The sequence below is a fragment of the Acartia tonsa genome, chromosome 15, assembly GCF_053477335.1.
Source record: "Acartia tonsa isolate MP-2025a chromosome 15, ASM5347733v1, whole genome shotgun sequence".
NCBI lineage: Eukaryota > Metazoa > Arthropoda > Copepoda > Calanoida > Acartiidae > Acartia > Acartia tonsa.
This window is the reverse complement of record NC_137274.1, coordinates 11066745-11082094: the sequence shown is the minus strand read 5'-3', so window position 1 is coordinate 11082094 and position 15350 is coordinate 11066745. Positions and strand designations below refer to the sequence as shown.

Sequence of the window (15350 nt, the reverse complement as noted above, 5' to 3'; positions counted from 1 at the left end):
AATACAGACAAAAAGAAAACTAGCAAAAAACCTGCCTTAAAGCAGTTCGATCGTCATTGATGTGTTATACTTAATTATGCTCCATATGGATGGGAATGTTGACAAGAAGTTTCAGCCTTCTATCTTAAGTAGCAGCTAAGTAATACAATTTCCCCGTAGCATAACGGACGGACAGACAAGTTTCTCAAATGCCCAGATAAACAAGGATGACAACATCCATAAGAAGGGAAACTCACAGAGAGAGAGAGAGGGAGACAATGGGCTGTTTATTACACTAGTCTCCAAAGTTTTATTATAATGTTTTCTTATTCTCTGGCATAATAACTTTTGGGGACTTTTATTATTTTTATTGGTTGCCAAACGTTTCAACCAATAATTGTAATCTACAGAAGGAGTAATATTGAGTATTACTATTAACAATTATAACTGTTTCTTAAAAATATATTCCACAAAAGTCCCCAAAGTTGTTAGTCAACAAATACAAAAAGGTTATTATTAAACTTTGGAGACCAGTGTAATAAACCAGAGAGAGAGGGGACAATGGACTGTTTATGACACTTGTCCCCAATGTATTAAAGTAACGTTTTTTTTAATTGTTGGCTTTAACAACCTTGGGGATTAGACAGTCTCCAATGTTATATAATAACTTTTTCTTATTCGTTGGCTTTACAACTTTGGGGACTTTAGAAAATTTTGATTGGTTGATTAATTAAGTTGAGTGTTCAAACGATCAAACTTTCAACCACTAAAGAGGGGGGGGGGGGGCGGATGTGCCACTTTTTGAAACCCAAAGTAAAACGTGCATAATCTCAGTCCATAGAAGAGTTACAGCTATAAAATTACATCAGTTGCTTTTGTGGAGAAAAATATAGAACTGTAAAGAAACGGCGGCGGAACCGCGGCTCCCGCCGAAAGTTTTTTTGCCTTTTCTCGCCGTAATAGACAATTTTCGATCGTCTGAGAAAAGCTTTTTTTTTAATTTCCCTTATATTTTCACTTGACACTTGTAAGATTTTACACTTGCAAATTTTTTAATATTGACACGTTTGAAATTTTATAAGTGTCACGTGAAAATATAAGGGAAATTTTATGAGAAATAAATAAAGTTTATCTCAGATGATTGAGAACTGTCTAATTTAGAACTTTAATAGAATTTTGATTTGTTGGTTAACTAAGTCGAGTGTCCAAACGTTTCAACCACTTATTGTAATGCTGGCAACCCTGGTGTGTGTCCCAGGTCTCATGGCTGCCGACATGATTGACCGTCTGTTCCCGAACCTGGATGAAGTGCTGACAGTGCATCAGTCCTACAGCCTTGCTATGAAGGCACAGTTCATTACTATAAAAATTTAGTTTAAAATTATCAATCTTATACAGACCACTGCCATCTAGCCATACAAGATGCGTAGATTTCATATCTGGCAACCAGAAAATCAAACAAAATCTAATTTTTGAGAAAAAATTTCAAGTTCAATTTTTATCCCCTAGGAGTAACCACAAAATCATGACAAGAAAAGCAAAGATTATTAATTTAAGATAGTGAACAAGTTTGCTTTTATAAATCTCTTCATAAAACCACTCCTGAAGGGAGTTAATCAATGGTCATTTTTAACAGCTTTGCTAAGGTCACGGAAATTCAACATTCAATAAATCATATATAGAGTGGCTTTATGAGAGACTTTCTAAAAGCAAAATTGTAAAGAATTGAAAAATATGAATTATGAATAAGCTATATAAGTTAGAAAGAATTTTAATGTATATACTAATAGATTTTAAATCTGCATAAAATTTTAAGGATTTTTTATAAAATTCGTTTTTTGTATAATTCTTTATCTAAAAGTGCATATTATACAATTTAAGTTAATTTATTTTGACATCTGTGATTGGTGGATTGAAAACTATCTGCGCTCTGATTAGAGAAGCTGAAGTGTCGTACACCATTCAACCAATTAGAGCGCAGGTAGTTTCCAATCCACCTATCCTATTGGTCAAAATTAATTAACTTAAATTGTATTTGCGCTTTTAAATAAAGAATTATATAAAAAACGATTTTTATAAAAATCCTTAAAATTTTATGCAGATTTCAAATCCATTAGGTATATACATTAAAATTATTTGCAACTTATATAGCTTAATAATGAACTGTGAAGGACAAGACCCAGCGGGGCTTCCCTGTGGGGCCGGTGGGAGACCTTCTCGAAGGGATGTTCCAAGGAAGTGCGGGCGAGAGATTGAAGGTAATACGTTTAGCTATTTTAATCGCATCGCGTATTATAGACAGCTTTCCGCGGATATTAACAATTTCTTGTTCGTTGGCTCTACAACTTTGGAAACTTTTCTTGGTCGAATATTGATTGGTTGACTAATTGAATAGTGTGTGTTAATGTAATTTGCTATCAATTTCTCTGCTCTTATTCAAGATAGACAGCTGAAATTTCTTGTCGACATTACCACTACTCAAAAGCATAATTAAGTATAAAACATCTCTGACGGTCGGACCGCTTTTAAGCCGTCTTCCATCTGGTTTTAGGGTCAACTGCAGTTCACTGTAAAATGTTCCTGGTAACGAATATCTACAAAAATCTGAATTTTAAAGTCTGCTAGCTGCCAAACGGCTGAACGTACATATTATCCCAACACACCGTTTTAGGCGGCTTAAGAAGGCCAACAAATAATCTGGATAGTAAAGATCCAATGATACACAGGGAAAGCTTCACTGAAGAAAAAAGCTCAAAATTAGTTTTTTTGTGCATTTAGTTGCACTTCGAAATAAATACCTATTCATTACTGATTAATGACTATTCCGGATTATTTGTAGGCCTTCTTTTTTCAGTTAAAATTTTGTGCGTTCCACTGTTTGTCCGTTCGATTTTTGGAGATATTCGTTACCTGGGACATTTTACCGTGAAATACTGTTGACCCCAACACCAGATGGAAGACAGCTTAAACGCGGTCCGACTGTTTGAGATGTTTTATACTTAATTAAGCTTCTTAGTAGTGGGAATGTTGACAAGAAATTTCAGCTGTTTATCTTGAATAGGAGCAGAGAAATTGATAGCAAATTACGTTGTGTTTTAGGATGCTGGGGCGAAGTTTACGCAAGAGCAGCACTTTACCATTGACGAGCTGAAGAAGTTAAGAATAAGAGAACCAAAGTTGGAATCTTTTCTCAGCGAACAAGAACGAAGGCCCGAGTGTCGCAGGAAAAAGATTCAATAAATAGAGTTCTATTAGTTACCAGCGGCTATGCCCCTAGAGGCCTCTTGGGGGTACTTTAGTAGGTTAGGTGTTGAATTCGTCCCCCAACACCCCCTCCAGCCCCCCCAAGTATTTATTTAAGTTTAAAAAAGAAAAAAGAAATAAATATTTTTCTTTTGGCGGGGGGGGGATTACAAGTTTATTAAAACTTTGGGTACAAGTTTATAAAACTTTGGGTACCAGTTTATAAAACTTTGGGTACAAGTTTATAAAACTTTGGGTACCAGTTTATAAAACTTTGGGTACAAGTTTATAAAACATTGGGTACCATTTGTGCACAGAACTCCAGTATTTAATCTAACTACCTGTGTGTACACAGGCTTCAGCTTCAGTCTCAACTACCCTGCGAGCACCAACGTCTAGTCAAATATCCACTGCTTTTAGAAAATTTAATCAAACACTGTGATCCGTCCGACCAAAATGAATTAGGCACACACACACACATACCAGTTTATAAAAGTTTGGGTACCAGTTTATAAAACTTTGGGTACCAATTAATAAAACTTTGGGTACCAGTTATAAAATTTTGAGTACCATTTTATACAACTTTGGGTACCATTTTATAAAACTTTGGGTACCAATTAATAAAACTTTGGGTACCAATTAATAAAACTTTGGGTACCAATTAATAAAACTTTGGGTAGCAGTTTATAAAATTTTGGGTACCATTTTTTACAACTTTGGGTACCAGTTATAAAATTTTGAGTACCATTTTTTAAAACTTTGGGTACAATTTTTTAAAACTTTGGGTACCGATTTATAAAACCTTGGGTACTAATTCATAAAAATTCCATCCAACCCAAATGAATTAGGCACACACACACACACACATATTAAATTCAGTCAGACAAACAGATAGATAGACAGACATACAGACAGATTAACAGATAGGTAGACAGACACAGACAGGTAGTTAGACAGGTAAACAGACGGACAGACAGACAGGTTGACAGACACAGACAGACAGACAGATAGATAGACAGACAGGTAAACAGACATACATACAGAGAATAGATAGGCAGACAGATAGACAGAAAGGCAGATAGAAAGACAGAAAGATAGACAGATAGATAGACAGATAGGTAGACATATAGATAGACAGATAGATAGACAGATAGATAGACAGACAGATAGACAGACAGATAGATAGACAGATAGATAGATAGATAGATAGATAGATAGATAGATAGATAGATAGATAGATAGATAGATAGATAGATAGATAGATAGATAGATAGATAGATAGATGGATAGACAGATAGATAGACAGATAGATAGACAGATAGATAGACAGATAGATAGACAGAGAGGCAGACAGATAGATATATAGACAGATAGATAGACAGACAGATAGATAGACAGACAGATAGATAGACAGATATATAGATATATAGACATACAGCAGGAGAGGGGAAAATGGACTGTCTATTACACTAGTCTCTAAAGTTTTACAATAAAGTTTTCTTATTTGATGGTTTAACAACTTTGGGGATTTATGAATATTGATTTAGTGGCACATTAAGATGAGTGTTCAAACTTTTCAACTTCTAAGTTTATAAAATAAAACTGAAAGCGATAATTAAAATTAAAATGATGTGTGTGCGCGTTTGAAGGACTGTTACGCGCGGCATCTCTGCGCACCCGACAAATTCTGGAGACTATCGACACTTGTGTAGCAAGAGCTCAATACAGGCAGGACTACAGTTTTTGTGGTGGCATATACCTAGTACTAGCGGATACCCCAATAGCCTCTAGGGGCTTTGGCCCAGGAGGTTTAATCAACCTAATTTTTCGTGTTTTAGGAAAAAGGAAAAAATTAATCCCCCCCTCCATTTTAATTTTGAATTTGAAAAAAAAAATTAAATTTTGGGGGATGGTTTCTTTCTTTGGGCGATTTCGCTTGGGAGAGGGGTGGTACCCTCCCCCAAAATAGCTATAAACCTTCCTTGAACCTGTGAGAAGCTATACTGTAAAGGAGAATCAAATCGGTCAGAAGGGTCAGCGGTTAGCGAGATCCTTCAGCACAAACAGACGGACATCCTGTTACTTTATTTTAAGGACTAGCGGTTACGCCCCTAGAGGCCTCTAGTGGCACTTTATATTTTTGTTTTTTATTTCAAATAGGTTTATAACTTGAGAAATAATTTCTGTGTAGTGTTAAAGTCTATCTCTGCCCTTATAATTCAAAATCAGTTTAATATTGAAAGTTAAATATTATTATGTAAAAAGGGGGAAATGGGAGTTTCTAAGCTACTATTTAAGATAGACAGCTGAAATTTTTAGATTTAAGAATTAGATATAATTTACTTTGTCCGTCAGTCTGTCGGTTATGCTTCAATAAAGGTTTCGTGATTTTCTATGAATTAATATTAGTATCTCTCTCTTTTCGCGTATTTTCTAAGTTGTGTGTTCAGTCAAATGTGCTTATTAAGTCAAACTGTTCTTTATTATGACACAATGTATAATATATAAATGGTACGGTTGGGCTGGATATCCGGCCGGATATTGAAACTATTCGGGTTGGCCGGATATTGAAACTATCCGGGTTGGCCGGATATCAAGTGTTGGTCAGTTATCCTGTTGGACACTGATATCCGGCCCTACACTAAAAAATGGTCAAAATTAGGAACACTTTAACCTGATAAGCGCATTTGACTAATTTCTAACACACAACTTTACAGAAAATTCTCACAAAAAATAACTCTCTTTGTCCGTTTGTCCTTAAATGTTTTTTTTTGTTCTTCGCTTCATATGGATGTTTTATACAGAACTTCACATTCAAAATTTGCCGCCCAAAAATATAAAAATAATGTAGACACAAACTTCTGGAAATTCAACGAAACTTGGACACCTCAGGAAAGAACTTTATTTATGAAACATTAAAGAATAGTTATTCATCACATTATATAATAGACAGCTTTTTGCGGATATTAAAATAAGAATAATAAAACCAGTTTTGTTAGCTCTGAGGGGCTAATTGCCCATGCTAACAAAGGGGGGAGGCGGATGTGCCACTTTTTGAAACCAAAACTAAAAGTCAACAAAGGAACTCAACTAAAAAAAGAGTTACAGGTCTGAGATTTTGCATGGCAGTTGCTTTATAGAGGTACAATATGGAACTGTGAAGAAACGGCGGCGCAACCGCCGAAAACCGCCGTTTCCTGCCGAATTTTTTTTTGCAATTTCTCGGCGGTTTTCGGCGGATGCGCCGCCGTTTTTCATTGTTCCATATTGTAACCCTATAAAGCAACTGCCATGCAAAAAATCAGACCTGTAACTCTTTTTTTAGTTGAGTTCCTTTGACTTTTAGTTTTGGTTTCAAAAAGTGGCACATCCGCCTCCCCCCTTTGTTACTAATTTTATGATTTTTATTTATGATTCGTGAAAATTGTCTGTAATACGATGTTATACATGATTCGATCATCAGCATGGCTTAGAGCCAGTTCTAATTCAGCTGATGTTAATCGGTTTCGAAGCCATACTGGAAAATGCCCAAAGATTTTTAATAACGTTTTCTTATTCTTTGGCCTAACATCTTTGGAGACATTAACTGAATGTTGATTGGTGGGGTTAACAAGTTGTGTGTCCAAACGTTTCAACCACTTATTGAAATATACAGAAGTGGTAATTTTGTGTTATTGCTTATCCCTTAAGATCCCAGTGAAATAAGTCCTTTTGACTCCCCTTAAATTTGACTTTAAAATTTGGGTACTTTTTAACAAATAAATTTGAGATATTGAGCTGATTTTTACCCTAGTCCCCAAAGTTTTATAAGTCATATTCGTTAGACTAACAACTTTTGGGACATCATAGGACAACAAAATATGTTCTTTTGACTCCCCCCTCAAATTTGGCTTTAAAACTTTAGGTACTTTTCAACAAATAATTTTGAGACATTGATCTGTATTTTACCCTAGTCCCCAAAGTTTTATAAGTCATATTCATTAGACTAACAACTTTGGGGACATCATGTTCTATTGACTCCCCCCTTAAATTTGGCTTTAAAACTTTGGGTACTTTTCAACAAATAATTTGAGACATTGAGGTTTTTTTACCCTAGTCCTCAAAGTTTTATTCTTTAGACTAACAACTTTTGAAACATAGGACAACAAAATGAGTGAGATATCAGATGCCCGGGACTCAGATGCCCATGAGATTTGAAATTTCCCGCCTTTTCATAGGGGAATTACTGGTTATCTGAAGCCGGGGCATCTGTATCATCACACAACAAAATAAGTTTTTCTGACTCTCTAGGCTTGGAAAAGATGGGAGTTGAGGATCCAGTTTGTAAAGAATATAGACATATTGATTTAACTAAAAAGGAAAGTTACCATCCATCCATGCCTCCATGCCTTGACCCTAAAAGAGCTCAACTTGTCAGAGAGAGGGGACAATGGACTGTTTATTAAACTCATCCCCATAGTTTGATAATAATTTTTTTTATTTATGCGTTGGCTTAACAACTTTGAGGACTTAATAAACCAAACAATCAAAATTCACTAATAGTCCCCATGTTTGTTAAGCCAACGAATAAGAAAACGTTATAGGTAATAAAACTTTGGGGAAAATTGGAATAAACATCTAAATATCACCTCTCTCACTGTCTCTCCGTCTATCTGCCTGTCTCTCTATCTGTCTGTCTGCTTGTTTGTCTGTCTATCTGGTTGTTTGTTTGTCTGTCTATCTGTCTGTCTATCTGTTCGTCTGTCTGTCTGTCTGCCTGTCTGCCTATCTATCTGTCTATACATCTGTTTTGTACCTGTCTGTCTGTCTAAATGTCTGTCAGTTTGTCTGTGTCACTTTCCATCTCTCTGTTTTCTTTCTCTGTCCATCTGTCTGTCTGACTATATAATCTGTCTGTCTAACTTTCTGTTTGTCTGTATCTCTATCCATCTATCTGTTTATCTACCTGTCTGTCTATCTGTGTGGATGTATGGTAACTGTGTGTGCCCAGGAACTGTTGTATGATGGTAACCTGACCCTGAACCTGTCTGGAGAAAATAGAAGAAATAAAAAGATCGAGCTGTATGTCCTGCTGCTGGATGATAGCATCATGTTTCTACAAAAACAGGAATTGTACAATTTAACAATCTAGCTGATTCGCTCCTTTTTTGATTGATTTGTTTATTAAGTTGAGTGTTCATACGTTTCGACCACAAATTGTAATCTACAAAAAGGGTAATTTTGTGTCATCATTGGGAACGTAAATTAATTTTTTGGCTGTTGAATTATTTCTTTAGATCCCTGTGAGTTTACATTTCAACCCTCCCTCTCTCCCTGCGTCCCCTGCAGGTTCCTTCTCAGTTATGAATTGTGCTAACCACCCACCATGCCGTTCCTAGTCACGTGATAGCAATACTTGCCACTCATTGGACAAACGCCTGAACCAATAAGAATGAAGAATGTTGATCACGTGATTAAATTTTCTCTATATTGAATTGTGCTAACCCCCTAAACCGCCATGGCAGGATGAGAAGTACCTGTTGAAATTCCATTCTCTGTCTAGTGTGACACCCCTGACCTCGGCTAGGGACGAGGCCACCAGAAGGATTCACTCCCCAGTCATTAAATTTTCCAGGTACAGAACAAATTATTTTGTTTTGCGCCCAGTTCAAAATGTCGTCGTTGATGGAGTTTCGCGGGGTTTTTTATTGTGTGTGTGGTTTTGGTGGGAAAGATTTAGTTAAACATACTGTCACATATATCATACAAATTTCAAAGTGTAGGTATGGAAGAATTCAAATGGCCCGGCTTGTTTTAATAGTAGTAATATGTTATGCATTCCATTAGAACCGTCATAAGCTCTCGTTTTTGGAAATATAAGTACCATTTTTTTGCTGTTTGTAGTTTAGGAACTAATTGAGAAATGTAAGAAAGGTTTAATGTTGTCATCCTTGTTTTAGTACCACAAGCTGCTCTATAATTAAAGCCCGTCCGTACGTACTTCCAACTGCCAGTCTATAAAAGACCATGAACATGAATTAAAGAAGACTTCGAAACCGATTAATATCCACTGGATTAGAACCGGTTCTAGGCCAAACTGAAAATAATATATAGCATCGTATTACAGACAATTTCCCAAGAATATTAAAATAAAAATCATAAAATCTGGGCCATCGGAGCTAATAAATACTGATAATCTTTTAATTTTTATTTTAATATCCGCGGATAATAAAATATTTGGTATTTCAGTCTGCTAGTGCGGACAGTGGCTACAAATAAGCGTGCATTTTTTGTCATCAACAATCCGTCCACAGCGGAGAGTCAGCTGAATGAGTTGATAGCCGGGACTAAGGATGAGTGTGACAGGCAAACATACATGCATTTATTGTCAGGGATCTAGAGGGATAAGATAATGGCCGATAAATTGATGTATGTTGTACATACCCAATGATAATTCACAAAATACCCATTCTATAGGTAGAAATAATTGAACACTCTTAATGAATCAACCAATCAAAATCCCCTAAAGTCGCCTAAGACAACGAATAAGAAAATGTTAACATAAAACTTTGGGGACTAGTGTAATAAACAGCCCCTGTCTCTCTGATTTATTGTTATATAGAGGAGTGTTGCAAAGGGAGGGAGGGAGAGTACAATGGGCTGTTTATTACACTAGTGCCCAAAGTTTTATAAAAACGTTTTCTTTGTTGGTTTAACAACTTTGGGGACTTTGATTGGATGATTAATTAATTTGATTGTTTTAACTTTTCAACGTCTAATTTTAATCTACAGAAGGGGTAATTTTGTATATTATCATTAGGGATGTACATAAATTTATTGACCATTGTCTTATCCCTTGAGATCCCTGAAATAATGCATGTATTAACCCCCCGCCAGATGGTTACGGCATATTAATTCAGCAACAGAAATTTACAAAACTAGAAGGCAGGATATAAGGGCTTAATAGTTATTTATCACATTGTATTAAAGACAGCTTTCCACGGATATTAAAAGTTTAAAACCAGGTTTACAAAACTGGTAGGTATTAATTTTACAATTTAAATTTTTTAATATTCGTGGAAAAATTGTCTGTACATGATTCTTCAGTATGTCTGAGAACTGGTTTTAATCCAGCGGATATTAAGCGGTTTCAAAGCTATGCTTTAATATTCAGATGGACTGACTTAAGAGTTGTACCCTAATTATTAAGGCAGCTAATCTTTTATGAAGTTATTTTTAGGCACTTTTAAACATTGCTAAACTTTACAATTAGTTTCATTTAAAGGGAAGCAGTTTTTTCAATGTTTCTATTATTTGTTTTGCTTTTTTTTTCAAATTTATTTTGAAGGAATTTGAAGGGGTAATTTTGTTGTAAAATCATTCTCCTTGATTGATTAGCCATGTGTCTTAGAGTTTGGACATAAGACTCCTCAAGAACACTGGTAATATGTTATCTAAGCCTTTGTATTTAAAACAGACCTTCACAAACCACGCCTGGAGGAGGACTGGAGAGACTTGGAGGAAGCAGAACTGCACTGCCTCGCACCTCCACAACCTTGAGTCTGCACAGTGTCCCCGTCACTCTGGCTGCCAGTGATAATCATTTGTCTGTTGCTAACAGTCATGAAGGAATATCAGAGTTTCTAACTAATATAATTGGCATTTCTCAAGGGCATATTGGTGAAAAAGGGTTTAGTTTTATTATTAATTCTAAAGAAAAAAAATTGTGGAGTCTATCTCTGATAGCAGCTGAGTAAATCTTATTTTTCCTCTAGAATATGCAACTATGACAGATGGACTAAATATTGTCAGTTACATACCTATGACACACTAGACATTTTATAAATTATAATGTGTCAGACACAGAGCCTTGTAGCACACCATACCTTCATATTAAAAATATTAGTATTCCAAACACAGAGCCGCCGTTTCTTCACAGTTCCATATTTTACCCCTATAAAGCAACTGCCATGCAAAATCTCAGACCTGTAACTTTTTTTAGTTGAGTTCCTTTGTTGACTTTTAGTTTTAAAAAGTGTCACTTTCGCCCCCCCCCCCCCCCCCCTTTTATAGAAATTTATGAATGTTAGTCAAAAATTTTCAAAATTATAATAAACAATTATGTAATTATAATAACATGCCAAACACAGAGCCCTGTGGCACACCAGACATGTTAGAAACCTGATATGCTGCTGATTAGGTCCCAGTAGGTCACAGAGCTTTAATGACTCCGCCTTGCGGAGGGATTCAATACAATTCCGACCTCTTCCCACCCCACCTCCACTTGACTCACCCCAGGTAAATTAACCTTACAACATTATGTTCTAGAAATTTAGTGACTTGTATTGGGTATAGAAAGTTATCTGTGGATATAATATGGATAATTAAATGAGTAAGGGAGGAGAAGGTTGCGCTAAAATCCGTAAAGGTGTGAGTTTTAAGGTTTAAAAATAATAGTAGAACGATAATATTCACTAAATATGTGTATTTCTTATTGAAAAGAAATATAGACAATTTTTTTTTAAGTTAACATAAATTTTTATTGTTCTACTACTGTTTTTAACTTACAACTCACAACCTTTACAGATTATTAGCACAACCTACTCCTCCCTTTTTGTTTTGTTGTTCCAAGACATTTTCTATTTAACAAGTTTTTTTTATATAGCTGGAATATTTCTTATTTTAAGTAAAATTAAAAAGTTTCCTTCGAAAGCAAAGTTTACTATTGGCCCAGACATTCTGTATCTCATGATGTTATACTCCAGGTTGAGTCACTGGATGACAAGTTTGCAAAGCTGGACGCCAAGGACAGAGAAATCACCGCAGCACTGGAGGAGAAGCACAGGATCCTCACAGAGATTCTCAACATTCCACCTGAGGAGTATGACACCATTGTAGATATTTCATCTTCCAAACAGAACTTAGATACAAGGCATGCGACCAATTTCAAGACATGTTGTTGTCTCTATTATAATCTTCTTATGTATATATTGTCATTTCTATTTTAAGTTAAATAGCCCCCCCACCTTGCATCCTAAAATTATGCCCCTGACACACTTGTTGAAATTGATTGTTGTTTGACAGGGAAGCTTTGATGGCTTTGATGACGGATGTTGACAACCTGGGCAGATGGGTTAATGATACTCTCAAGGTAAAGGTTGTTGTCATTGTTGATGTGCAGAGTTAACCACATGCAGAGGGTTGAGATACCACTCAGACTCAGATTTCCTAATTTATCATATTCTTTTTACTCTTTCTTTTATGACATTGATCACTGAAACTCACATTAGACCATGAAATATAATTGTGGATATCCTTGTTTATAATTATAACTTAATCTTTTATGCAGATTTGTCCAGCACCTGGAGATTCCAGCAGTGGACACAACCTCAATATTCAGGTAACCACACACGTTATCGCCAAACAAAGATTGAATAAAAGTACCCAAAGTTTTTTTTAGCTAAACAAAGAGACATTGTGTTTAATAAAGCTTTAGGCATAATACTTTTTTTTTGTATCCGCAGGCAGTGAATCCAACTCTGGACAGAATTCTGGCAATCACAGAATCCCTTAGAAACAACACCAGGTATTGATTCTAAAAACTTTATATCATGTTTTATATTAGTTGATTTTAATATAACACGCACACACTTGAATATACTGTTTGCAGGTTGATCCTTGGTATGATGAGTAGCTCTGACATGGATGCCAGCATGCCAGATACAGTTGATGATGATGATGATAATGATGATCCTGTAGTACAGCAGCCAGATACTCTAGAGTATGACAGCCTGATATCTAATCATGACAGTATTACAGAGATACACAGTACAGATGATATTGTTAATAATAATAATGATGATGACTCAGGAAATATATTATTATCTACTCTCTCTATCTTGATAATAACATCCCTAAGTAGTGAAGCATAAAACAATACCATGTGTTCTCCACACACAAAATTTCAATATTATACCCATATTGAATAGCAACTGAGGAAAACCATAATTTTTCTTTTTGAAAAAATTGGCAATTACTGACAGTTCTACGGAAAGATGCTTGTTAGCCAGAGGAATCTATACAGTTGTATTAATCTTAGCCAAGTCATGCTCAGGAGTATATAGAGTTTAATAGAGCTTTGCTACTTGACTAATGATTAGAGTAGAAAATAAATTTACAGTCACAGGAACTGCATTTCAACTTCCCTTTGGTTCTCTAGACAGTGGTAGTATTGATACAGGAATACACATAATATATTTTTACCAGTCACCTCTTTGCCTTTTATTTATTTTTAAAATAACGTTAGGTTGGGGGGGGAGAGGGGTATGTGTGTGTGTGTGTGTGAACTAGGTGACTTGCATCAAATGGATAATTATTTGTATGGAATAGTAGTCACTACTGCTGATCATGATGATGATGATACTACAGATACAGCTTCTGCTCCTGAGAATAGGGAGTGGTCACCTAGGAATAATAATTCAGTCTTATTCCACATTTTAAACATAATATATAACGTATTTATTTCACTGTTGTGTTTTTGTTTAACAGTAATATTAGAAAAATCTTCCAAATAAAATAGAAAAATGTTTTAAAATTGTGTCAATAATTGAGACATACAGCCATACCTATCATGTTGATAAGACTGATAATTAATTACTGCAGAGAATCAGCATATTTGGGTGCAACAACCCCCACTAATGAAATTATCAACAACAACATGATATGTGATGATAATCAGGTAAACATTCTAATTATATTACGATAGTATGATGATGTTAATAGAAACCAATGGTTAGGTTGATAATGATGGTGTAGTAGATACAATAACTCTTGTCACTTCACTAGAAACCAATGGTTAGGTTGATAATGATGGTGTAGTAGATACAATAACTCTTGTCATTTCACTAGAAACTAATGTTCAGGTTGATAATGATGGTGTAGTAGATACAATAACTCTTGTCACTTCACTAGAAACTAATGTTCAGGTTGATAATGATGGTGTAGTAGATACAATAATTCTTGTCACTTCACTAGAAACTAATGTTCAGGTTGATAATGATGGTGGTGTAGTAGATACAATAACTCTTGTCACTTCACTAGAAACTAATGTTCAGGTTGATAATGATGATGGTGTAGTAGATACAATAACTCTTGTCACTTCACTAGAAACAGATTCTTCAGAGGTAATATATTTGTGTCTGTAAAAAGTAGAATGATGTCTGTCTGTCCATCCATCTGAAGCTTAAGATCTCGGTAACCACAGAACTGATTGGATTCTACTCTTCAGGGTATATACCTATTGGTCCTGTGGTGGTTTTAAGCTATTTCCTTGGGGGGTGGGACACCACAACCCCTCCCAAGAACAAAAAATCCCCCCACTATTTTGTTTTTAGGCAGTTATTTCAAAATAAATGGCAGCACCAGAAATGTTTAATTTTTTTTTATATTACCTCTAGGGGAAAAGCTTTAGAGGCTTGGGGTGAAGCCGCTAGTGAATTCACAGTAATATTCATGTGTCATGTTTAGGATGAGACAGAGGAGACAGATTACAGAGTTGTACCAAGTTCAGAATGTTGACTCTCACGGCACCAAACTCAAATATCATATCCACAGCTTAGGAGATAGAGAAATTTAGTGTGCCTTAGAAATATGTAATACATAAGAAGAATACATTATTAAACAGGGTTCTTATTATTATTATTATCTAGTTTTTAATATGTTAATAAACTGTTATTGGAAATAGTAAATTTTATAATAGCATAATTATTGTTTGTAAATTATAGAAAATATTGTTGGAGGATTTTTCTATTTGATTTTAGAAGATTTTTTGTAGCAGTTTCTTTTTTGATCCTTGTAGAAAAAATACATTTGCTTTATTGAAGGAAATAAATTTTGTAAGTGATAAGAGAGAGCTTTAGTGTTGACTGTGTTTAAATTATTGTGACATTTTAATTAGTTGTATCAGGACCCTCCACCACGAAAATGGAAATGGCAAAATGTTAAATAATTTAGTGATTAGTGCCTACAACAATGTTTTGTTACACTCTGGAACAGAGCTTGCAAGTATTAAATCAAAACAAATATGTAGTTCTTGACCTCTTATTACTTTTTGTAAGGTAAGGGGGGTAGACCTTACACAAAGGCTATAC

General features: G+C 35.2%; 1 protein-coding gene across 1 annotated transcript in view; it reads left to right on the top strand.

Moving 5' to 3' along the window:
• Positions 1 to 15113, top strand: part of RhoGEF2 (Rho guanine nucleotide exchange factor 2) — a 67083-nt gene extending 51970 nt beyond the window's left edge. Inside the window, exons 31-54 of the mRNA XM_080149620.1 lie at positions 1238 to 1326; positions 2151 to 2237; positions 3079 to 3204; positions 3579 to 3687; positions 4872 to 4950; positions 6074 to 6115; positions 7514 to 7583; positions 8216 to 8331; positions 8729 to 8836; positions 9451 to 9567; positions 10099 to 10146; positions 10679 to 10831; positions 11403 to 11499; positions 11967 to 12133; positions 12286 to 12352; positions 12551 to 12601; positions 12726 to 12787; positions 12872 to 13071; positions 13382 to 13441; positions 13591 to 13669; positions 13864 to 13939; positions 14124 to 14176; positions 14372 to 14384; positions 14728 to 15113. Coding sequence (XP_080005746.1) covers positions 1238 to 1326; positions 2151 to 2237; positions 3079 to 3204; positions 3579 to 3687; positions 4872 to 4950; positions 6074 to 6115; positions 7514 to 7583; positions 8216 to 8331; positions 8729 to 8836; positions 9451 to 9567; positions 10099 to 10146; positions 10679 to 10831; positions 11403 to 11499; positions 11967 to 12133; positions 12286 to 12352; positions 12551 to 12601; positions 12726 to 12787; positions 12872 to 13071; positions 13382 to 13441; positions 13591 to 13669; positions 13864 to 13939; positions 14124 to 14176; positions 14372 to 14384; positions 14728 to 14778 — 2120 coding nt within the window. The 3' untranslated portion in view covers positions 14779 to 15113. The remainder of the gene's footprint in view (positions 1 to 1237; positions 1327 to 2150; positions 2238 to 3078; positions 3205 to 3578; positions 3688 to 4871; positions 4951 to 6073; positions 6116 to 7513; positions 7584 to 8215; positions 8332 to 8728; positions 8837 to 9450; positions 9568 to 10098; positions 10147 to 10678; positions 10832 to 11402; positions 11500 to 11966; positions 12134 to 12285; positions 12353 to 12550; positions 12602 to 12725; positions 12788 to 12871; positions 13072 to 13381; positions 13442 to 13590; positions 13670 to 13863; positions 13940 to 14123; positions 14177 to 14371; positions 14385 to 14727) is intronic.
• The last annotated feature ends 237 nt before the right edge of the window (positions 15114 to 15350 follow it).